General features: G+C 43.4%; 1 protein-coding gene across 3 annotated transcripts; it reads left to right on the top strand.

Moving 5' to 3' along the window:
* The first annotated feature begins 2,552 nt into the window (after positions 1-2,552).
* On the top strand, positions 2,553-24,374 carry pcsk7 (proprotein convertase subtilisin/kexin type 7). 3 transcript variants are annotated; one of them, XM_018740412.2, is made up of 17 exons: positions 2,553-2,701; positions 3,536-3,619; positions 5,495-5,952; positions 6,473-6,607; positions 6,896-7,061; positions 8,781-8,871; positions 10,191-10,245; positions 13,212-13,350; positions 13,771-13,871; positions 16,229-16,396; positions 16,967-17,074; positions 17,697-17,799; positions 20,913-21,069; positions 21,392-21,486; positions 21,766-21,859; positions 22,092-22,209; positions 22,704-24,374. In XM_018740412.2, exons 3-17 carry the CDS (start codon positions 5,545-5,547, stop codon positions 22,908-22,910), a joined length of 2,145 nt encoding a protein of 714 aa, XP_018595928.1. In that variant the 5' UTR covers positions 2,553-2,701; positions 3,536-3,619; positions 5,495-5,544; the 3' UTR covers positions 22,911-24,374. The 3 variants fall into 3 exon arrangements, with proteins under 3 accessions (XP_018595928.1, XP_018595927.1, XP_018595930.1); XM_018740411.2 differs by having other exon boundaries at positions 3,520-3,619; XM_018740414.2 differs by lacking the exon at positions 3,536-3,619.
* The last annotated feature ends 166 nt before the right edge of the window (positions 24,375-24,540 follow it).

Raw genomic sequence — 24,540 nt, 5'->3', positions numbered from 1 at the left:
GGATCGAACCCATGTCCAGTTGCACCTTACAGGTCCTGTAAGACACCAACACGAAGTATTGCACCACTGTGTCATCTGTCAATCCTCATTTAAGCAGAACTTGGTGAATGCTATTTTTGTATTCCCATTTTAGCCCCTAAAATATTTAAATGTTTAGTTCTCAGCGCAAAATTTAACCTTATTTATTGAATCAGCGTACTTCATTATTATTGCCTTACTATGTCTGTTTTCCTCTATAAAAGGTAGTGTATCCACCTATATACATCACAGGAGGTGCAAATGATAACACTTATGGGAGGTTCTGGCAAAAATATTTTTATTTTCAGTAATATTAAATGAGGGATGCGTAATAAAAGTGTTACACTGCAATGTGTTGACATCACATCATCTTGTCTTATGGCCAGTTTCCAGGCTGGACTGAGGACACTGCTGCACCGCATGGGACAAGCATTTTTTGATCATGGCTGGATGGAAGTGTTACAGAGCATTTTTTTTATTCATTATGCCTTTTTCTGCAGTTTTTGCAAAATGTAGCTCTTACAAAAAAATGTGGACATATGTATTATTCAGTTTTTATTGACTGTGACATGGTAAAGGTGACTTTTGAGTTCACAGACAAATTGCGCTATCAACAGAATTCAGTGTATTGAGTCCTCTTGTACTATTTTGGATGAATGTGGCTTGTGATATGGTGCAAGCATAATAATTTTATACCAATGATTATGTTAGGCGATAATTCCCTCCTCCAAGCGCATGACATTCTGGTTTTTCTGATCCTACTTTTTAAAATACAGAAGTTGCTATTCTACAGGTTCTCACAGGAAATTGATGCTATGAAAGTCACACTGTAATATGGTATAACTGGAGTTTAGGAGTTTGTGTTCCAGGATTTCTCCCCTTTAATGGCACTGCTTTGCTTTCAGTGCTAATTTTTCTTCTGTCCTCTTTTGACTTCAGCATCTGGAGTGATACACGACTCACTTTGGCACTCTGAACTTCTATTAATACTTGCACTTATCAAGGTCTCAGTAAAGGCTCTACTGAAACTCCCACAATACATGCAGAATGGTTGATTAACTGGAATTCAAAAAAAATGCTTAGCAACTCATGGCCAGAATCCTTAAATAGTCACTTTAGTTATATTTCGATTGTAATGATTTAGCTCAGGTGCTTTTCCATAGCAACTGTGATTGTAGAAAATATAATATACTGAGAGATAATAATGAAAGACTGTGACCAAGAGATCCTATCAACCACATTTACATTTATTCATTTAGCTGATGCTTTTCTCCACAGCAACTTACAATGTTAAGCTACTTATCCATTTATACAGCTGGGCAATTTTACAGGAGCAATTGAGGGTACGTACCTTGCTCAAAAGTACTACGGCTGAAGGAGGGATTCGAACCTGTGGGTTCAAACACAGCAGCTCTAACTGCTATGCTACCACCTACTCATTGCAAATGAATATGCATCACCTGGACACAATTCTGCTCTTCACAGGTCTCACAGTTTCATAATGATGAGGAAAGTGTAGTGTGAATAGTCCTATCTGTTGAATTCCATAGGACCTCTATGTGGAAATCACAGGCCTCACGAGAAGAGTCGTCTGTCGTGTCCTAGAAAACTACTGCGTGGAGAAGACAGGACTCACGAGAAGAGTCAACTCTGATTTCTTGCAAAGGGCCATGATGAGGAAATAGCAGATCTCGTGAGAGAAATCAACTCCATTGTGGTCCAGAGGACCACTGTAACCAACCGACAAGCCTCATGGCATCTCTGTTGTTAAGCCACTTATACTTTGAAAAATTTGTCAAAAACTCAGAAAAATTCCTCCATGGTTTAATCAGCCTTGAAGCATCTTTATCATTGTTGACATTTACACTAGAACACTCCATCCTTGATTTGCCATGCTTTTAACTGTGAACCTCTTCTGTATTTGGGAAGAAAGTTGCCCAAGAACTTCCGGAATTAACTAAAACATTTGCAACATGCTAATAGTAAGTTGAAGGTTTGAAACGGGCTGTACAAATTTACACACATAAAAACAATCACTCTCTCACACACACCATGTGACAGAACATTACACTACATTACATTGTATTACAACTGGCTCGGCTCTGAGCAGCAAGCCAGTGGAAATACTGTAGCTGCTCATTAGTTCTACCCGACAGAACCGGGCGCTGTAAAGGAATCGCGGTACTGTGGTTTTCTTCGACTACAACACGGTACTGCGCTCAGTTCTGCGCGCGCGTTCTTCTCTCTTATCATCCGTTCGCCCTCGTGCGGCCACTCTCGTGCACCGCGACTTTCACGTAGTTGTGCGTTTCTTATTCTTACTAATCACGGTGTGTTGACCAATTCCACAACCCAGTCAAACAAATCTCAAAGATGCTCTTTGAAACTTGGTTGTCGCTTTTCTTGTTATTATTATTTTTTGAAATTGCCGCAACACGAACGTGCGCGCTTAGGCGTGCATGCGCATGTGGCTCAGTGAACGGAGAGGGCCGGCTGGCTTCCAGGAAGTGACGTCACCTGCAGGTAACCTGAGAGACGCGGAAGTGCGCGGTAATGTCGCGGAGAGAAGAGTAAGGAGCGAGTAACATGAGGGAGTCGAAGGAGGAAGTGGCAGGAGTGTGTTAGGAGTGCGAGTGTCCGCTCTGCTGGTCCACATCGCCGCACTTTCACACCCGGGAGCACGGTAGGACGGCACGGCACGGCACGGCACGGAACGGAACGGAGCAGAGCTCCTCCTCACACACCGCTAAGCCCAGTCGAGTCGGACGGGGAGCGCGCGCGCGCACACACACACACACGACGAGTCTTTCTTGTTTTTTTTTTTTTTTTTTTTTTTTTCCCCCCCACACGTGTATTGAATCAATGTGACGCAGTGGCTGAATACATTACTGGCAGGTATTCCCAGCAGCAGGTGTCTTGTTTATAATATGAATCACAACAGCGGGGCTCCAGAGTTTGACAGCCTCGTGTTTGTTACGTTACGTACGTGTTTTTTAGCAGCTGCACCACCTGCTGTCCGCCGTGGGCTTCATCATCATCACCTCCTGGCCCTCCGTGGTGCTGTTGTGCTTTTACACTTTGCATCTCTGTCTCCTGTTAGTCTTTCTCCCCTTTCTCACTGCCACGACTGGCACCCGAGTCCTGGCCAAGTCAGTCTCATGATTCATTTCAGCCTTAAAACATTTCCAGACAGAGAAACTGCACAGAATAAATTTCCCAGGCTGATCTTACTCACAGTTTCAGTGACATATGGCTTCTCACTGTATTAAATAATGTCCTACCGGCGTGTTGAACATGTGGACGCATCTAAATAGGGGTCGTTTTGTTTTAAATCAACAAATGTGAATAAGTGTTAAGACATGGTTTTGTGACCAATAATTCTTGAATACATTCAAAATTAAAAAAAAAAAAAAGGTATGTTTTTTTTTTTAGTGGTAGGGTTGAGGATTTCTTGTCAGCCTGACAACCTCTCATACATTTACATTGCATTTAATTTAACAGACACTTTTTTCCAAAGTGACAACGTACATCTCGGAGATCAATGCAGAAAGTGCAACGGAAGGAGACGGAAGACGGTTTTGAACAAACACGCGAGAGAGAGGTGTGTAGGGACGGAAAAATTATGACGACTAACAAGTTTCTCAGCCCTGATGTGTGTAACAGGGTGGAGGATGTGTGTAAACGGTACACGTGTACTTTTACTTTTGTGTCATGGCTTAGAATTTCTTTTCCGCTGAACCACCTTGTCTCCAATTTTGTGCTAACTTGTCTAAAGTTGTGATTTGAAACCTCAGACTGATAAGCTTTATTATTGTTGAATGATGTGTATTTTAATGAGACAAAAGAGTATATTAGCTGGACTACGTAACTTCATATTAAATGATTTCTCTCGCAGCATTCATTGTACGTGCCTGACATTGTAGGTCACTTTGGTCAAAGGCATCGGCTAAATAAAGCTGAATAATAGTGGTAATAATATGATGCGTGACACACTTGGAGTGCAGGGTTAGGCTCAGTGAAAAAGAACGGAGATCTAATTATCTAGGAGATGCCTCAACATATGTGTTGTTTAAAAGTTTAATTTTTCCCTGGTATTTTATTCAAAGATTTGAAAGCGGTGGGAGTAATTGCACATAGAGAAGTAGAATGCCAGCCTGTGGTGGGTTGCGGTTTCCTTTCAAAACCGTGGCTCTGGTAGACTTTCATATGAGAGCTTCTCTTTTTTGACAGCCCTGGTGTTTCGGTATACAAACTTTTTTTTGTTTTGAGTGTTTTTTAATTAAATAAACCATCTTATGTGTTACATAAGGCAGCTGCATTCCACTAGCATGTTAACTGTGGATGTTCTGTTACGAACAAGTTTGCTTGTCTTCAAAGTACAGTTTTAAAATTGGCCGCACAGCGAGTAGAGCTGCTGTCGCGAGAGGACGTGGGTTCGATCCCCGCTCAGTCTGTGTAGAGTTTGCATGTTCTCCCCCTTGTCTGCGTGGGTGTTCTCAGGGTGCTCTGGTTTCCTCCCACAGTCCAAAGACACATGCTGTTCAGGTTCCCCCATAGTGTGTGAGTGACAGAGAGTGTGTTCCACTGATGTATGGATGAGTGACCCATTGTAAGTAGTGTATCTAGCAGTGTAAATCACCTTGGTGAATGAGGTGTGTGGGCTGATAACACTACATAGAGTTAATTGGAAGTTGCTTTGGAGAAAAGCATCTGGTAAATAAATGTAAATGTAAAATTAGAACATAGCCCACAACACACAAACATGAATATTCAATTCAGTTTATTTTTATAGAGCGCTCTTCTCACACAGTGACACAGAGCGCTGAACAAAGGGATGAGACACTTGACTATATACTAGAGCAATACGTTATCCATGCAGTTATTAAAGCTGTAAGTATGCCTACTGGCCACAGAGGAAAGGAACAAAAAACTCCCAACTAAAAGTCAAAGGAAAATAAAAACCTCTGGGGGTCCAAGTGCCAGCGGCTGCCCACCCCTCCCGAACATTCTAGATTAAAAAAGACTTTTAAGTCAGTTAACAGCTAATAACATTGTAGCTGAGTGTTAATTTGATGTCCCAGTTCACATAGATACGTCTTGTCCATCATGGCAGGTGGTCATCAGCTTACCATATATATTACATAAAAAAAAAAAGCAACAGTTATAGTGTAATGTCACACAGCCTTGTTGTTCATTGTGATGGCTTGGGTGACAGCATGACAACAGGCTGTAAAAGTGAGTCCTGTGATCGTTGCTGATATTTGTGTTACCTGGACCACTGTTGCGAAATTTTACACTCAAGGTGCATACATTGCGCTGCCCTTCTTTTTGTCATATTGTCTCACTTTTTTTAAAAAATGGGGTTCTGTCCTTTCCTATATAATAACTTTCTCCCTGTTTTGAGCTCCTTATGTATTGTACTGCCGTTCACAGTGCCCATCACATTGTGTCTTCATCACCATGTTTGTCTTTGCAGACTGTAGGTCTCATGACGAGGGGCAGCGGTGAGGAGGCACGTTTGTTGCTATGGCCTTTCCCCCATCCCTCTTCGTGTCCCAACCGCCCTCGCTGCTCCTTCTGATGGCTGTTCTGACCACGTGCTGCTGGGCGGATCCTGAAGGCAGCCCCTGCTTACCAGGCCGGTCCTGGGCGGTGCGGTTGCACAGCGGGACTGAAGACAGGCGCACGCTGGACATGCTGGCCCACTCTGTGGCCCAGGAAGCTGGGCTACATAGCCAGGGGCAGATCGGACAGCTGGAGGGCTACTACCTGTTCTGCGATGTGCCGGAGGGGAAAGCTGAGGGCGTTGCCTCGGCAGCCAGGGTGCTGGCCACCCACCCCAGCGTGGCTTGGCACTCGCAGGAGCAACTCTTGCGCAGGGCTAAACGGAGCATGGCTTTTAATGACCCCCATTACCCCAAGCAGTGGCACTTGGTGAGAACATCCTCTTCATTGCTGTGTAGCTGGAGTGCACTTGTTCAGTGTACTTTTATTAGGTATTTAAATTAGTATTCAGGCTTGATGAATCCAGTGGATACAGAGTGGGAATTTAAAGCATGAAGGTTTAAATCCCTAGGGAGACACTGCTGTATTACCCTTTAGCAATGTGTTTAATATGAATTAACTGTAAGACGTGTTTAACATGGATTATTCTTTTAAAATCCAGTGCTAAATTTGTGTATTAAGTGACTTAGAATTATTTATCCATTTATACAGTTGAGCAATACTTCCCCCCCCCCCCACCAACTCAGAGTAAATACCCTGTGAGCATAGTGGAGCAGGAGTGGGCGATTCAAACTAAGGTTCTTAAATTTTCTTGGCAAGGGCTCTAACTATTTTGTTGTTTAGCCATTATGCTGCTTGTTTGCCTCTTTTTCCCGTGTTGTTCTCATGTGTTCTTCACCTTTCATTCCCTTTCCTGATCACTCCATTTCACTCTCCAATCTCCCTCCAGCACAATGAGGTGACGGCAGGGATGGATATAAATGTGACCGGGGTGTGGGAGCACAATATCACAGGTTTGGGGGTCACGGTGGTTGTCGTTGATGACGGGGTCCAACACACGCTGCAGGATATCCAGCCCAATTATGTGAGTAGCTGTGCGTGCCTCTGTGGGTTTGTATTGTATGCTTGCTTGTTTGCATGTGCATGTCCCTCCAGATAATATTTAGATAATAGAAAAGCAGCTTCACACTCATCTTTGTTACACATTCTTCTTTTGATGCAGTTCATGTCTCTGATGGTTCCTGTGCCTTGTGCGGTGCTCACTTATTTCTTGGTATATATAGTTGTGTGTGTGGTTTTTTTTTTTTTTCTTTCTAAATTTTTATTTATTCAGTCTTTCTGCCCCCGTTGACCTTGTGTTTTCTATCCTCAGAGTCCAGAAGGCAGCTATGACCTGAACTCAAACGACCCGGACCCTATGCCTCATCCGGACGCACGGAGCGACAACCACCACGGCACCCGCTGCGCAGGAGAGATTGCGGCAGTGCCCAACAACAGCTTCTGCGCTGTGGGCGTGGCTTATGGCAGTCGAGTGGCAGGTCTGTTTTGATGACAGCGCATAGCTGCAGGCTGTATGCGCACAGATCGCATTTTTCATATTTGAAAACAAATTGTACATGACTTATAAAGCAAGGGATTACAGCAGTATTAATTAGCTATTGGCGTGGTTATTTCAGATTGAAAGGCAGGGTAGACTAGTACTACTCTGTCATACATCTGACTTAATATGAGGCAATGGATAGAGGTATGCATCCGCTGAGCTTTATGAAGATGTGCATCTCTATACATTTCTTTATGTAAAATCATCTACTGGATATGATTGGAAATGATTTTTGTACGTTAAATACATGTTTTGTGGAATTAAGTACACTTTAGCTACTTTTTCATCTTCATAATAAATACAGGTGGTCCCGGATTTACGATGGGGTTACGTTCCGTGAAACCCATCGGAAGTTGAAATTACTGTGTCGAAAATGCATTTAATACACCTAATACACACCTCTGCGTGACAGAATGGGAGATGCTTATCGCTCCTGCTGCCCAGCGTCACGGGAGAGTATTGCGCCGCGTATCACTTGCCCAGGAAAAAAATCAAAATTCAAAGTACAGTTTCTACTGAATGTCTATCACCAGCTCACCATTGTAAAGTCAAAAAAATCATAAGTTGAACCGTCGTAAATTGGGGACCGCTTGTGTTTTGTGCACTGCGAGAATCTTCATACCCAGGTTACAAGTTGTGCTACAAGTGAAGACACTTTCTGTTGCTGATACGTCCATTTACAGCTGAATCATCACAAGTGTTTTTTAATAAATTTCATATATTTTGTGCATTACCATTAAAATGCCACTGAACTATATACCAAACTGTACACTAAAGCACTAAATTTGAGTTCAGTACATACAGAGAGCTGAAACAAAACCTCTGTTCTCAGATTACACCATAGGCTGCCCAACTATTTTCATTAAATATTTAACTCAGATGTTGCCCAAGAGCCAATTGTTTGGAGGAAAAACTAGGGTTTTTCTTCAGTTTAAGCAGTTAAGCACTCAAATGTGGAAGTGATACTATGCAGCAGCACTACCAAATTTCAGGCCATAATACTGCTTTTCTTTCGGTTAGATTGTTGGATTTCTTGTGGGTTTGTCTGTGATTAGTGTGTTTTTATAACAGATCCTAGTGTTAAATGATACATTAAGCATAACTCAGACTGCTGGTCAGTGTGTCGAAGCATATTAAGTGTCACAAGCTGCAGGTCTTTCATATAGTTTATATCTTTTTTGACCCTAAAAGCAAAGTAATTAATTTAAAATCTAATAAATGCTTATAATTATTAACCAGATTCTAACAGTTTGACTTTATGGGGGCTGGCATTTACAGGGTTATTTTTAATGAATTCAGTAATTAGATAATTGAACACAAGTTTTAATACTAATGTATCTTATTGCGAAAACATAAAAAATTAAAACCTATTTCCAGGCTTATCTGAGCCTTTGGTATGTGTAACAAAAAACTAACTTATTAGTATTCCTTCTGGCACTGCTTTTAGGGACCAGTGATGCAGTGCAAGCTTTTTCAGTTATGCTTCTCGCCTGTCACAGTGTGTGGATGTTTACTATTAGAAATTTACTGTGGTAATAATTTTGGCACTGCCACCGTTAGTTTGATTGAGTGCTTAATAGCTTAGGTAGAAAAAAACCATAGTTTTACTCCAGCCCAGCATGCATTTTTCTAACGTGTGTGTTTGTGTGTTCTGCAGGTATTCGAGTTTTGGACGGGCCTCTCACAGACAGTATGGAAGCAGTGGCATTCAACAAGCACTACCAGGTCAATGACGTCTACAGCTGCAGGTATAGATCCCAGTGACTGTGTTGTTCAAGGCAGGGAGGAGGAGAAGGACCAGCTTTCATTGTCGTACAACGTTCTGTTCGGTGACATTACACTGCATGACAGCGCGCACTTGTTTATCACAACAGTGACATTGTGGAAGCCACAGCTTGCCAGTGCTCAGAAATGAGGCTTCTGCCCTAGCAGGGTATCAAGCTGTCAACTTAAAGCAGGTGTGGTTTCCTGTTGCACAGCCACAAAAATGTACCCCTAAAACACTCCCCATGCTAACAGCAGTACTTTTACACCTATGTTATTGTCTTGCAGAAAGTAGGATTTGTGCTTGAAAGAGTTCCTGTTTCATCCAAGTTTTGAGTGAACCTGTTCATTTGAAAATGAACCATATACCAGGTCATACAATTTTCGTTGGTCTTTTATGCCTGATTTCAGTTGCCAGCTCCCGCCCCCAGATCTGCCTTAGGATATGTCAGCTTCAAGCAGGGCTAGGAAGAGCGCGATCTACATGAGTTAACCGGTGCTGTGTTGGAAGGTTGACAAGTTATACATGTACAGTGGTCCTTTTAGAAATGCCCTGTTGAGATCTAGTCTTCCCATAGCAGGCAGCTTAGTTCAGAGCACAGATTTGTGACTAGTAAATTGTGGGTTGAAGTTGCTAAGCCTGGCCTACTTCATTCAGTAAATGATCTAATTGCGTGATCTGGATGAATTTGTAAATCCTTTTGTTTTGGATGAGCAAATAAATAATAGAAAATGACTGCTATTAGTACAGCATCCCATCTGTTTATTTTTGAGTTCATGAATCCAAATCCAAGCCATCAGAAAATTTGTATTTACATTACATCATTTAGCTGACACTTTTCTCCAAAGTGACTTAGTGTTAAGCTACTTAAAATTATTTACCCATTTATAGAGCTGGGTAATTTTACTGGAGCAATTTTAAGGTAAGTACCTTGCTCAAGGATATTGTAGCTGGAGGTGAGACTCAAACCTGCAACCTTTAGGTCCAAAGGCACCAGGTCTAACTGCTACACTACAAGCTACTCCATGTACTCATATAAAAACCGTGGGGAAAGTTCAGGAGAAAAGCTTAGTGGTGTTGTTAAAAAAAAAAAAAAGTACATAGTTGGAACAAAGATTGCTGTGTTCTTTGTTCGTGCTGAATCTGTTAAAAATGTAGGTGAACAAAACCAGAAGGCTGAATTCTGTTGAGACAGTGTCAAATTTTCTGCTGTTCATCTGTTATTTCCGTCCGTCTCTTTTACTTCCTTTATTCGCATTGTAATCATGTGACAGTGATTGTAATGCTTTCTCTTTTTCTCAGCTGGGGCCCTGATGACGATGGACGGACTGTGGATGGGCCTCACCCCCTGGGAAAGGTCTGATTTAGGTTGCTTAAAAATAAAAATTGCCAGAAGCTTGGAGAATGAATCAGACAGCAATGCAATCTGCGTTATTTTAACTTGCTCTATGTAATTTAAAGAAAAATTTGCTTGAGGGTGCACAGTGTTTTTTTTTCCCCCCCCCCAATTTCATACATTAAACTCATGTGAAACATGAATCTGCTGTGGTTGTTAAGACCTGAAATGATTCTGAACTTCAAGATCCAACAATTTAGCAGCAAAGATCAATATCACTTAAAACTATCATCCGGTATTTTATTTACCACTAAATATTTTTAAAGCTAAAATAATCACCTTGTGGCTCCCTGTTTCTCCACCAGAGGGCAAAGTCACATGGTTCCATCTGTGCATTATTGTTTTTTCCCCCTCAAGAAAGGAAATGCAGTTGGTTATCTCAGTTATTACTACTTATCCTTGGGTCACCTTAAAACAGAAGGGAAATTCTGATGTTAAGTAAAAGAGCTTATGGGACTTGTCATCTCTGTTAATGTCCAAAGAGAGATATCCAAAGAGGAAACCTCCAGGGATGTTAGTGACATAAATCTGCTCCAATCTTATAGGGCTGTCTTCTTAATGCAGTGAAGAATAATGCCTAATCCTGTGCTCCTAACAAGGCATCAATTTGTGGTAGACAGCAGGCAATGTGTCACAGTCTAGGGAACTTGAGCTAAAATCCTGTTTTAGGTTGAAATTCGTGCTTGTCCCCTCGTCAGGCAGTCCTTGAGCCTCATCAGCCGATCATGGCAAATTCAGAGCAGCTTTTACTCCTTTTTAGTGGCGACTAGGGAGTAATGTTGAATGAACAGAATGTTTGTCATACTTTGACAGTGAGCAAAGCACAAAACCACAGCCTGGCGAAGCAGGATTTGAGCCGTTCTGCCTTGCGACACTCAATTGAAACCACACACTCCGACTGGCTGCAGCTGTCGCGTGAAACTGATTGAGCAGCGGCTGAGAGAGGAAGGAAGGGTAGTGATGGCAGCAGACCACACATATCTTCCCACGTAACGGCCCCATAATAAGTATCAGGCCTTGTTTTGAGGATCTATCCACACCCCTCTGGCATACATTCGTTTGTGCAGTTTAAGATAACCAGTGTTTTGTGAAATCTCATTTGCTGTTTGGTAACAAGAAAGGAACTTTTTTCAGTGCAAAACAAAATTTGAACACTAAACAGCCCAGTTCTGTGGGTTTCCATATTAATTTGTTTGTATTGGCACCCGTCTTGCTTTCATTTATTTGCACGTGGGTTCCTAGGGTCTCAAGGAGTCTCGCTCATCATACGTAGTAACACACTCAATTTACACAGGTGAACTGGGAAGATTGAACATATTAGGAGCCACTCACATCATTGTGCAAGTTTCTCACCCAGTATTAACTGTGGTTGTGCCCAGCAGTGTGATTTGAGTGGGGCTAAACTGAGGTATTCCTTCTGATTTCTGTTGTTTTCAGGCACTGTGATGATTTCCCCTGATGGGTTCATAAATTCAAGATGAAGTGTCAGTCGGTATGATAACTCCAGCAGTGAGCAGTATATGTAGTGAAGCCTAGTTAATGTCACAGTTCCAGTTGTGGGGATTTCATGGTTATTTCTGCAAATTTGACAGATAAAATAATTTGTTGAGGATAAATTCAGTACTGATCTCTAGTGTCAGTTAGTATGAATCATCCAGCAATCTGCGCATTACACAGTTGCAGGAAAGCTGCAGGGTCAGTGTGGGCAGATTGATTGATTGGGCTTGTTGATGACAGACCCCAGCATACAGGCTGGAGATCAGAGCTCCTGTCTCACTCAGCATGGAGACTCACAACAGCTGGAATGCTCTCCAGATGGACCTCAGCACCTGAGTCTTAGCGCTTATTGTTCTGTCTGTCTGCATTTGCCTGCCTGTTTGGTACAACATAACTTGTTGTGAATGACTCAGAGATCAGGACCTGTGTGGCCTACATCTCATATGGAGCTGGCTGTGTGTGCATGACAAGGGGTCCATGTGAGATTGAACCCATGGGTTTCAGTTTGCGCACATCTACATGAGCATGAGATTGAGTATGTGCACGTTAGCCGTTTTTGGCAGGAGGCCAAGTTGGCCAGTGAAACAAAGGCCGTTCTTTGTAGTCTCAACATCCTTGACACACCTGATTGATCGCCGTTGATCTGCATCCAGCTGTTGGACCTGCACCGGGGCTCTGATCAGGCGCTCCCAGCATTCTCTGTTCTGCCGCACCCCGGGTTCGGAAGCCGAGTCTGACGTCCGCTCCGCTCTAGTCCTGCAGGAAAATGACTTTATGATGTCCAGAGAACACAAGGAACGCTACTGGCTGCATAGAACAGGCCAAGACAAGCTGGGCTGGCCTGGTTCCCAGTTCTAATCGGTCCTTAATGTGGGTTTCTTCCCTCCCCAAACTCTCCTCTCTCCGAACATGTCTGGCAGGCGCGGTGGAAATTCCTCAAAGCTGCAAAATGGTCGAAGTCGTGCGTTCCTTCTCCGACCTAATCAGTCGCCGTGTGCTGTACTCGACTTGCGCAACACTGTTACAGCAGTCCTGTCATGTGACGTTAAGTGTGACAGGACACAATAAGTTAATCATTAACAGAAGACGACAAATATCCAGTATTGCCGCACCGCGATCCAATACAATGTGGGAACGGACTTGAGCCATCTGTGAGAGGACCCACCAAGACACGGAACAGTTTTTCTTTTAAAAAAAGAAACAAAATTAGTTAACTGTTGCTGCTTTTTCAAAAAGTTTCCCACCCACACTGCAGTTATCAAGCTTCATTAGCTCAAATAGCATCAAATCTCACTAACGTGAAGGAAAAATTTTCCTCGCTGCTTGCAACAGTTGTGGAGGTGTTCTTTCTCAGTTGTTGAAGGTGAATTATAGCAGTGGCAGTTTGGTTAATGTTGATGTAAGTGGTTATATGCTCTTTTGCCCCCTAGGCGGCACTACAGCATGGGGTTATTGCTGGCAGAAGAGGCTTTGGCAGCATTTTCGTTGTTGCCAGCGGCAATGGCGGCCAGTATGAGGATGACTGCAACTACGATGGCTATGCTAACTCCATCTACACAGTTACCATAGGTGAGCCATGTCCAAAAATGCATGACGTCATGGGGCTGGACTTTGGGTGCCATCTAGTATAGCTTGATGAAGTTGATGAACCGTCGTGGGCTGGTTGAGCTTCGTTATTCAACCTGACATCCCCTTTGACATGAGCACATCAGTACGATACACAGCACGGTGATACTGATTTATATTTGCTCTGTTCTTATTTTTATGTTAAAGTACTGTTCCACGTCACTTCTCGAGTTAAACATCGTTTTGTTGAAACGAAGAATGTTGATTCAAAGATTGAGCTACTAGTAATGTTGTTTTCATGTCCAATGAGAAAATGTAATTTTTCCTTCTTAACTATGTTAAATTTTGGAAGTTTGAGACTTTTTCGCTGTGTGTTAGCATATCTTGTGTGCTAAACTGATTCTGTGTCTGTCATGTGTATAGGGGCTGTGGATGAGACAGGGAAGATGCCTTTTTACGCAGAGAAGTGCGCCTCCATGCTGGCTGTGACTTTCAGCAGTGGGGATAGGCAGTTGCGCAGCATTGTGAGTCAAGTACCCTCCGTCTCCTACCCCCCCAAGTCATTGATCATAGGGGCACAATGTTGAATGAATGTGTGTGTTGTCACAGCCAGACACACCCAGTCTGGTCACTTTTTGCTCCAGAACAGCAGCCCAGCAGTTCATTTGACTTACTTGCCTTCTACTCTCTCTGACATTTGGTTTCATTCATGACATTTATTCATCTAGCTGACACTTTTCTCCAAAGTTACTTACAGCATTAAGCTACTTACAGTTCTTTACCCAATTATACAGCTGGGTAATTTCACTGGAGCAGTTTGGAGTAAGTACCTTGCTCAGCCGGAGGTGAGATTCAAACCTGTGACCAAAGGCACCAGCTGTAACCACTATGCTACCAGTTGTCCCATCATACCCGTGCAGACAAACTGCGCATGACTGGAGAGAGGGATTCTGTAAACTAATTGTCAAACTAACTGATAAGTCTGATAGCACCAATGGAGGAGGAAGGAAATAAACAATTCGGGGCGGAGAGGAGAGGTACAGAAAAAGGCAGATGCTGGGATACTTTGTTTGTGGCTGTTTGCCACCATCTCCATGGCAACACGGCCTTGCCTTGCTGATGTCATGGTGGCGTGAGAGAAAACAGGCTTCTGGATCATAGTGATCAGCTGATTGTCAGTGGACAAGCCCAGGAGCATCCAAGGTCATCTGTTACTACTTGCCCCACCCACAGAAAACCTTTCCCAGTCATAATTCCTTAATTGACTTAGTCGTCATCGACAATGTCGTTACTTTTGAACCCGTTTACGCTTAAACTTAACTTATGCGGCTGAAATTGCTGTTTTAATTCACAAAAGCTTCTGCAGGCAAAAATGAAACGGTGATGTAATTCTGTAACAGTGATAGTCATTTACTGTGTCAGAACTCACATTGCCTTCAGGTCTTTGTCCAAACAGTGTACCTTACCACCTGGTCTGTCTAATGAGCTCATCTCTTGGATCGCACCAGGTAAAGTGTGAGTGAGTTTAGGTATTGCATACAGTACCCACAAGACTTGTGTGCGCAAAGCCTCCAAATGAGAACAGCTGTTAACGTTTTATGGTTGCTTGTTACTGCATGTAGTAATTGGCTTCCTTTTGACAAGTATGGTACAAACTGTTGCTGTGTTAACGATTTCAGCGGTACGATGGAAACAGTGACGCGTTGCTCTGCGAGCTTCCCGTGGCCTTGTCAGAAAGGCGGGCTATCATTGCCTCTAATCAGGGAGCCTGTTTCTGTATGCACCACTGTTCCATAGGGCCCAGTGCGGGGGTCCAAACCACAGGCATTAACTGGTGCTGCACGGGGAATTGCTCCTTCCTGCTGCGACTGCTGCTGTATACCCCGTTGTGCTCAAAGGCAGAAACAGGGCTGCACAGGCTCTCCGCAGTGTATATGCCAAATAAACAACTCGTTTGGAAGTGCGTTCAAATAAGGCTTAGTCTCTCGAGTTTGCTTGTTCTTTTCATGTTCGTGTGGGTTTCCTTCCACACTCCAAAAATGTGTTTCATGCGAGTTGGTGACTATATAAATTGCCAGTAGTATGTCAATGTGTGTGTGTGTTACATTGCTCTGCTGTAGAAATGGGTAAATGTAGTTTAGTATAGTATGTCAGGCATTGTAAGTAACCTTAAATAAAGGCATCAGCTGAACACTGGTATTAATAAATGTATGCCACACTGGTTGACAGCGTCAGAGAATAAATATAATGCAATTTATTATTCGTTGTCTAGCTGAAGTATTTGACCAATGTGACTCGCAAAGCCAGTAATACAGGACTGCTTTGCCAGTCTTTATTTATGAGTCTCAGAAGAAGGAGCCATATTTGCCCTGGTTTATGGTTGTTTAAGGAAAACTCCAGGCTTGGGAGCACTTGATGTAATTCAATAAGATGTAAACTGTTTAGTGTTTTAAGGAGTGGAAGGACTTCTGTGGCTGAATTCACAATTCTCTACTTCTGTCCTGGCCCGCTTGTTTAGAGAAGAATCGTCAACAGCTCCCCTCTCACCCCTTGTCTCACCCTTTCCCCCTTTTTGTCCTGCTCGTATTTCTTCTCACAGTTGTCATGTCCTTGGGTCTTACTGAACTCCTTATTTATGGCCAGCATGTTCTTTTTTCCTGTGTCTCTTCTCTCTCCACTTAGAACACACCATAAATGTCTTGACAGCTTACATTTGTGACGTCTTTTGCTTGGATATTGGCGCCAAGAAAAAAATTGTACAAATGTGTGTGTGTGTGTGTGTGTGTGTGTGTGTGTGTGTGTTTAGCCCTGCTTCGAGTTGCTGTGTGAAGTGGCACAGGCACTCACTTCTGTCCGCGTATATATATTTCTGTGGGCACAGGTGACTTCCGACTGGTCACTGCAGCATGGCACAGGCTGCACGGAAGGGCACACGGGCACCTCTGCTGCCGCACCACTGGCAGCAGGCATGGTGGCGCTGATGCTGCAGGTGCGGCCCTGCCTCACCTGGAGGGATGTGCAGAACATAATCGTCTACACTGCCAAAAAGGTGAGAGAAAGGGAGGAAGAGCCCGCAACGGACAGGGTGTCATATGCTGAGCAGAGAGAGCGGGGAACGACTGGGCAAGGGAAGGGACTCGGTAATTTTTGAGGGTGGAACTTGAACACTTGAGAGCAGTCTAGAGTGGTGGATGAAAGTTGTAGTGGGGAGCGTGTATAGAGAGATCCACAGCACATGTTCAACTGCTCCGAGTTACCAAAAGCTCAAGGTATTTGAAAGGCAAATGCGCTTTTGTTAGAAGCACTTGACATGACAGAGGTGGCTAATTCTAACGGACTGACATGTGAGACTGCTAAGACATATCAAAGTGGTGACAGGGCCAAGAGAGCAAACTGCTCTCCATAGGTCACTGGTGATAATGTTATTCTGATTTGACATCCATGTACACTGGAGGGGCCTTTGGAGAAGAGGCTAAGTGTAGAATCAAAGGTGAGCAGTGAAATAAGCTCTAGTTGCACTATGTGTTTAAACAGTGCTCTTGTAGAAGGGAAGAGTCTTTTCTTGGAACTCTGTCAGTAAACACATCACGTGTGTGTGTGTGCGCGCGTCTGCATGCAGTACGAAGACAAGGATGCGGAGTGGAAGACCAATGGAGCTGGTTTCTCCCACAGCCACCAGCATGGCTTCGGCCTGCTCAATGCCTGGAGGCTGGTCAACGCTGCCAAGGTAAAGCCCATTGCATTGCACTATTACACCTGCTCAGCGGGGGGCTCCACTCAGCAAACCTGTAGATTAGTAGTACACGTCACACATTCAGTAGCTGGTATAAGCTTGCCTAGGTGAAAAAGCAGGTCACTTAAGTGTGTCGATGTGACTAAGCATGAATGGTGAAGAATATGAGCACTACTGCAGAATAGGCAGTTGAATGGATGAAGGGCCAATAAAAGGCTTGAGAGAGGAATGTGACTTTGGAATGAAAAGGTGTTTTTTTTTTTTATTTTTTTTTTGGTCAGCAAGACTATCTAGTGTTTTGTCTTGAAATGGTAAGAAAATGTGGCCTTCTGTACCCTTTGCATCCCCTTGTACATTTACTATTTGCACATGTACTTTTTGCACCTTACATATGGGAATACTTTTGTACTATGAACAAAATCATTTGTGATACATCAAAGGCCTTTGTATGGAGGCTTGTTGTAATAGGCCGTGAAAGGTGAAAAAGTTTGAAATTTTAGGAAGTGGCTGGGTAACTGCTTTGATATTTTTGGATTGAGTCTTTGGCTCAGTGCCTTGTATGTGTCAACGTTCCACTGAAAATGACTTTAATGCTGTCCCGCCCTTGTTGTTTTAGGTGTGGGAATCGGTCCCATTCCTGGTGTCTTATCAGAGCCCTGTCCTGAAGGAGGGCAAACCAATCCTCATCGCGCCATCTGATCTCTCCCTCACCTGGAATGGTGAGTGATGTGAGAGGGCGGAGCATGTCTGCCTGTTTAAGCACAGTTCCACCTGGACTCTCACACGTCGTGTTTATCCCTCCTTTTTTACATTTAATGGGTGCGGTGTACTTCTTTTGCAGCCGCTGTGTATTCTGTTTTGCGTGTGGCTACACGTGGTCGCACATGGTTGTGCGTGACTGATAATATGCGTGCTCGTTTGTTGCTCCACTGTTGCCGAGGGAGACAGGGAGTGGGAGGGGTTCCTCGTAGGCAACCTCGCTCCACGATCTGTCCTTTTTAGGCAATGTTTCTGATTCTGAAGGCACCACACTGCTGTGTGGAAAACTGAGATACTGCTCTCTCTCTTCTCTTCATCTCCCTCTCTTTCCCTCCCTCTGTCCTCTTGCTCACATACACACGCACACTTTGGCACTGCACTCTGGTTTTCTGTTTCAACTTCGGCATTTATGGAGAAATAGAAAAGTCCAGCACAGCATTTGCAATACCAGGGATTGACATTGCATATTAAAGTAAATATGAACATTCACCCCTCCTGATGCTCCCTGTTGTTTTTGCTTCTTTTCCTGATCTCTCGCCTTCTACCCGCAAAGTCACCTTTATATCTGTGAATGGAAGATCAAGTCGAGGCCCCCTTTTCTGTTGTGGCACCAGCTGTTTGTAAGAGACATAAAGCACAGTGTGACAGAATCCAGCCAGGCTGCTCCCGAAATCCACTCCGGCCGCCTTCGTTCTGTTGCTCCCTCCCGGCTCTCTAATCTCCTAGCATGATGCTCATGTTCTACAGAACCACGCATAAAACTCACTTCAGACTGTGAGCTAAGGCCCTTTCACATGGCCAAGATAAAGTGGCAGAAAGCCCTTACCCTATTTAAAAAAGTTTCTGTCGCAGTTTTTCTTGATTCCGAGGAGGCTGTTCAGTGTCAGGGTGCCAGGCTGAACTCTGCTGAAAAGCCGGTTTGCTCCAAATGATGGGCAGCTGCTTTGACACGCCCTGTGCGGTGTGTGTGAAAAGAGCTTTGTTTTCATTTAACCCTGATTACGCTATAGTCCTTTCAAAGCTGTACAAGAAAACGGGAGCCAAACTACTATCTTTATGCCTTGTATTTTTAAACGTCAAATTTTCATTAAATTGGACGTTAAATTGTGTTTATGCCACAGCTGTCTTATACAACCATTGTGACAGCTAGAATGCAGATACATAATCCATATAAATTATACTTCATCCTTCCATCTATTATTCATTTCATCCATTTTTTTTTTTTTTTTTTTTTTTTTTAAAAACATAACTGCTTACACAGTTCAGGGTTCTGGTAATCTGGAGCCCGTCCCTCAAGTATAGCATCTGAGGCAGACCGTCTCAGGACATTATCATATTTCTGTATGATAGTATTTGTAATTAGCCATATTAATTGAAGAGCTGAAAATATAACCAGTTTATGATGTTGAATTACTGTAACATGTTGTGCCACCTTATCTAGAATGCAAACAGTTCCAAGTATTTGACTCGGTACGCAGAGGGACATGACCTGGGTTTTATCTGCTGGGATTAGATTACTTCATCTTTCGAAGCCTTTGGTCACCAGCAAGAAGACTCTGACATTCTCTGTGTAATGTGAAAAGTCAGAACCATACATTTTATCGAGGAAGGTAGAATGCTTTCAGCGTGCAAGATAAGGAACATGCTGTGTGAAACCTTGTAAATTGCTGAAATATCTGAGACGTGACTGAATGTCAGAGTAGAACACAGCAAAAGAACAAGATGTGTTCAGACTGGTATCTCTCTGTATGTGTGTTTGTCTCGAGCTGATGTCTGGATTGACAGCTAGTAAGAGCTGTGTGCATGTCTGAAGTAGAAGTCCATTTGTGGAGAGCATGTTGGTGTTTGTATGGCGTAGAATTCACGTGGACTGAAAACGGGAAGATGCGTATCTTGGCAGCGTTTGCTGTATGATGCAGGCTGACTGTAGGGAGCGCCTCTCGTTCCACTCGACCCAGCTGCCTGCTGGAGAGGTGTCTTTGTGCAGATGCTGTCTGGTGTTCGTCAACCGCAATCATGCTTCGGCAGCGTTATATGTCAGCTGATGTCAAAGCTCTGAGCTCAGAGTTGTCACAGTGAATTCACACATAGCATATTACAGTATGTCACAGCTGTACTGAAAATCTGACGACCCATGTCAGTTTTTCATCCAAATAGTTTTAGCATATGATGTTTATCGTTTGATTGCCATTGGGTCAGCGGCTAAGTGATTTGCTGGAGACAGACAAATTGACAATAGCTCATGATTCTTATCGACTTCAGCTGACCTTCTGTGAACCGAACATAAATTTTGCCAAAAATTCCTTCCTGTTGTTCTTATCACACCTAGTCTGTCAGAGCCAGTGGCCACATGGGAAGGGGCACCAGCCTTTTCTTCATACAGCTGTTGCGCTGGTGGTGCTGAATAGGTTTCGAGGGGAGAAACACCCCATGTTCGCATCAGCCCCCACCCCTCACGCCTGCTCTGTTGGGGACGTCTTCTTCCCTATAAGGGAATCCAGAGTGGAGCTGCAGCACCAAGCAGTGGGCAAGGAAATGCCACGGGATCACGGTGTGCTGGTGCAAAATCTCACAGGAGGGGAGAAAGGGGGTCATCAAGCAGCTGAGTCAGCAGGGGTAGCCAGCAGGCGTGTGTGTGTGTGTGTGTGTGTGTGAGTTTGAGTGAGAGAGAGAGAATCATTACACGGGTATGGATTGGATGGTGAGAAAGCATTGGCCCGAATAGGTCGCTAAATGTCTTTAGGCATTTCATTTCTAAATACCCTTAATTACCTAAATTACCCGTATTGTTTAAATACCCTTGTTTTCATGCAAAATTTAAAGTATTAATTGTTCACAGTAGTTATCAAAGATTGATGGTGCAGAGATCTAGTATGCAGAGAACTTGTTCTTTGTACAGTAATACTCCCTCTAAAGCATTGAGAAGTTGCATCACCACCACACGTATATAATCATGTATATACACACTTATATACCCATATAATCATAATGTGTGTGCAATTTACATTATTGACTAGCATATTTAAAAAAAATATATTTGTGATTGCACTGCTCTATTCTCCACACCCCTCAGTGACAGCAAGTGAGCTGCAGCACTCGGGAATGCAGACGCTGGAGCATGTGGCTGTCACTGTAACAATGACCCACCCTCGCCGCGGAAGCGTGGAGATTGTCCTGGTTTGTCCCAGTGGCATGAGCTCTGTCATTGGGGCCCGTCGCAGCATGGATGTGTAAGTTAGCCATCACTCCCCTCAAGATCACCTCCAGAACTCAGATGTTACGTCAGCAGTTACTGTGTGTGTATGTTGACAGAAAGCCTGCTCACTGTAAACAGTCCAGTGTCTGTTAATCAAATGATGCGGAGAGATTAGCTTTTTCTGTTTTTGTTAAGTAAATTCAACTGTTCATCAAGGCATGTAACCCACAGAATAGTGCCACATTTTTAGTCTGGCGTTTGCTCTGCTTCACCTCGCATTTTTGTTAATTGGGAGTGGGGTGCTATGCTTAGACGTAGTGAGGTGTGATAGCATCTGTGTGGCTGTGTGTTTGTAGGGACCGCTCGGGCTACACGGACTGGACCTTCTCCACAGTGCGCTGCTGGGGCGAGAGGGCAGAGGGCCAGTACAGTTTGCGGCTCACTGATTACAGTAGGAAAACCCTTGTCTCTCTGTCTCTCTCCCTGTCTTTCTCTCTCTGTCCGTCTCTCTCGCTCTCTTGCTTTAGCACTCCTGCTTTTGTCTACGAAGAAAGATGAGCAGCTCTCATGGTAAACCATAGTATGATTGACATCTTTTATCCTTGGATTTCTAGCTGCAGTTTTCTTTATCTTAATTTCACCATGTTCTGTCCTGCTGTATCCTGTGCTTTTTATGAAGACATCTGAAGGGTGCCACACTAGTCGCTGTATTCCTTCCTCTTTCCTTCAGGACAGGGTGCATTGTCTCTGGGCATTTTGAAGCAATGGAAGCTTACCCTCTATGGGTCTTCTCTGACCTTCGAGGAAGTGAAAGAAAGACAGAGGTAAAGTGGAACATCTCAGATATGTTTTACACTATTACTCTTGGGAAGCAGATTTTGTGGTGTTATTCTTAGGAGGGTCCAGCTCCTGATGCACTGGATAATAAGCAGTGATTAAATACCTGATTGGTCAACAACTATGTCACCTTACAGTGAGGTTTTCCAATGGTCTAGCTGTGACTGTGTTTATGTAGCTGAATGTCAGTAGCAGTTCTGTATTGTAATTGCTTGACAGAATTGTGGAAGATTCCATGGGTGGGCAATACCTGAACAGCAGCTACTCTCTGCCCTGCCCCCCTGGCTTGGATATTCCCCCTGAGGTTTTCAGCCCCTTAACCTCCAATATTCTAAAGGTTAGTGTCTGAGACACTCTTGCTGACACATATATATTGGATAAAATTCACTCTTGGTCGTTATTGTGAATTCCGAATTTTGGGGACAGCTGGTAGCGTAGTGGTTAGAGTTACTGCCTTTGGATCCTAAAGTCGTAGGTTTGATCGCCGCCTTCAGCTGTAGTACCCTTGAGCAAGGTACCTATCCTAAAATTGCTCCAGTAAGATTACCCAGCTGTATAAATGGGTAAGCAATTATAAGTTTGTAATAATTGACTTTAATATTGTAAGTTGCTTTGGAGAAAAGCATCAGCTAAATGAATAAATGTAAATGTACACAAAGTTACATTAAATGGTATTTTGTATGCATATGACCTTGATACCAGAATTGTTTTTTTTTGTTTTTCTGTCCTATCTTCCATGATTCCCTCTCCATCTTTCCCTGTTTTCATCTTGCCATCTGTTCTCTTTCTTCCTGAATTCCTTCCTGGTCTATTCCAACCTTGTGTATGTAGTACCTGCTCTTTCTGGGCTGTGTGGCTTTCTTTGGGTCATTGTACTACATCCTGGAGGTCGTTATGGCTCAGCTGGAACTTTCAAGGCTTTGCCGGTACAGGCAGATGGGTCGGGGCAGCCTTGAGGATGGGGCTGAGCTTCAGATGCACCCTGTGGCTGACCTGGAGGATCAGGTGCCCCTCATCACCACAGACAGGCCTACGTAGCCTTTTGCCCTGGCCCTTCCTCCCACTTCCCTCTCCAGCCACAGGGGCTACCCTGGTAGGATTGGCCTTTGTCCAACCACGTGGGAACTGGGAGACCTTCCGCTCATGTAGGAACATGAGGAGAAAGTCTGGAGACGGAACCGGAGGACGTAGCCTTGAGCAAGCGGTACGGCAGAAGGATGAAGTGGGAGCAGTCGACTGGTGGAGTGAGGAGCCTCAGCAGGGAGTTGCCCCGATGAGGTTGTGGTATATGGTGGCATCCAGAGAATGCTTCCCTCCCAGCTTCCCAAGTCACGTGAATGCATGGCAAGGTCATCTGGGGCCAATTGGAGTATGGATCGTCTAGCAAGGAAGCGGTCGATTTACAAACAGCTATAAGGACATATTCCCCCAGTGGGTTAGGGGAAGCACTGTTTACTGTTTGGAGATCATGCCTGATACCGTTCCTCTTTGCGTGTGTTACTTGAACATGTGTTTGAGTGTGTCGAGTGAGTGGAGCAAGAGCATGATGAAATTGTGACTGAGATTAGAGTTGAGAGAGATTTATTTTATTATTGTTTTCATATTGTTTGAAGAGTATTTTTATGAAATCTAATGATTTGGCTAGTTTGGACAAGAATTCAGTGCAAATCTGAGAGCTTGCTCTCTGCTCACATCAATCCTTTCAGTACTTGAAGTTTGATCTATTAATGAGTATGATAAAGCAGTTGTATAATTGCTCTATCCTGACTGTAGTACTATAAAGACATGCTGCAATGTGTCCCGTTTGTACAATTACAGCTGTGTATTATAAACAATTTCTTAATGAGAAAAAGGACGGTACAAAACAGAAATAATTACGTTTTATAATGGAAATGGTATACAATGCTGGGTGTTACTTTAGTTCTTTAAAAAAAAAAAACTGTATTTGTTATTAACAGCTGGTCTGAATGAACCAAATAAATATTCTTGACCATAATGAAATTTGTGATTAATTGCTGTTCTCTGCAGCCTCTGTAATGAAGAACTTGTGCTTAGTGTGGAGAGCTATGGTTCCACTGCGAGCAGAAAGGTCACTTAAGATTGGTATGAAACACTGGAGAGCTCTTCAGTGTCAAAGGTTTGTCATCAAAGCATTTATTAATGCAAGCCTAAGACACTTTTCGAATGTAAGTCAGTTTTATTAAAATGCAGCTCAGCAAAATTTCATTTACACCCCCCCAACCAAACCAGAAAATTTGCAGCATTAAGAACACGTATAACTTGGGTCTGTATACATCTTACCTTCACATACAAGTACTTTGCAACATCTCTCATTTTGTTGCAGTCACCTTCCTGGCTTTCCATTCTTCTCTTTTCAGTGAACCTTACAATGAGCATTGTGTGTCTGCCAGCTTTTTCAACCTCATCACTTACGAGGGTCTATGGTGTAATATTTAACAAGCCCTCTTCACACTAGATTTGTTGCAGCACAGAAGGTTGAGGCGCTGGCCCCATCTAGATACTCTCGAAATAGATTCTGATTTCAGCTTCCGATTGTTTTAAAATTTGCCTACCTTTCTTTTAAAAAAAAAAAATAATAATAATAATCTTCAGCAAGCTAATGTAATAAAACTGGGCTCCTGAAGGGAGAGGGATCATGGTAGTTGGG

The sequence above is a fragment of the Scleropages formosus genome, chromosome 10, assembly GCF_900964775.1.
Source record: "Scleropages formosus chromosome 10, fSclFor1.1, whole genome shotgun sequence".
Taxonomy (NCBI): domain Eukaryota; kingdom Metazoa; phylum Chordata; class Actinopteri; order Osteoglossiformes; family Osteoglossidae; genus Scleropages; species Scleropages formosus.
This window is presented reverse-complemented; position numbering and strand designations above follow the sequence as displayed.

Coding starts and splice junctions, on each gene's coding strand:
- pcsk7 (XM_018740414.2), top strand. CDS start 5,545: ATGGCCTTTCCCCCATCCCTCTTCGTGTCCCAACCGCCCTCGCTGCTC. Junction 8,872..10,190: donor AATGACGTCTACAGCTGCAG/GTATAGATCCCA, acceptor TCTTTTTCTCAG/CTGGGGCCCTGATGACGATG. Junction 22,210..22,703: donor TAACCTCCAATATTCTAAAG/GTTAGTGTCTGA, acceptor TTGTGTATGTAG/TACCTGCTCTTTCTGGGCTG.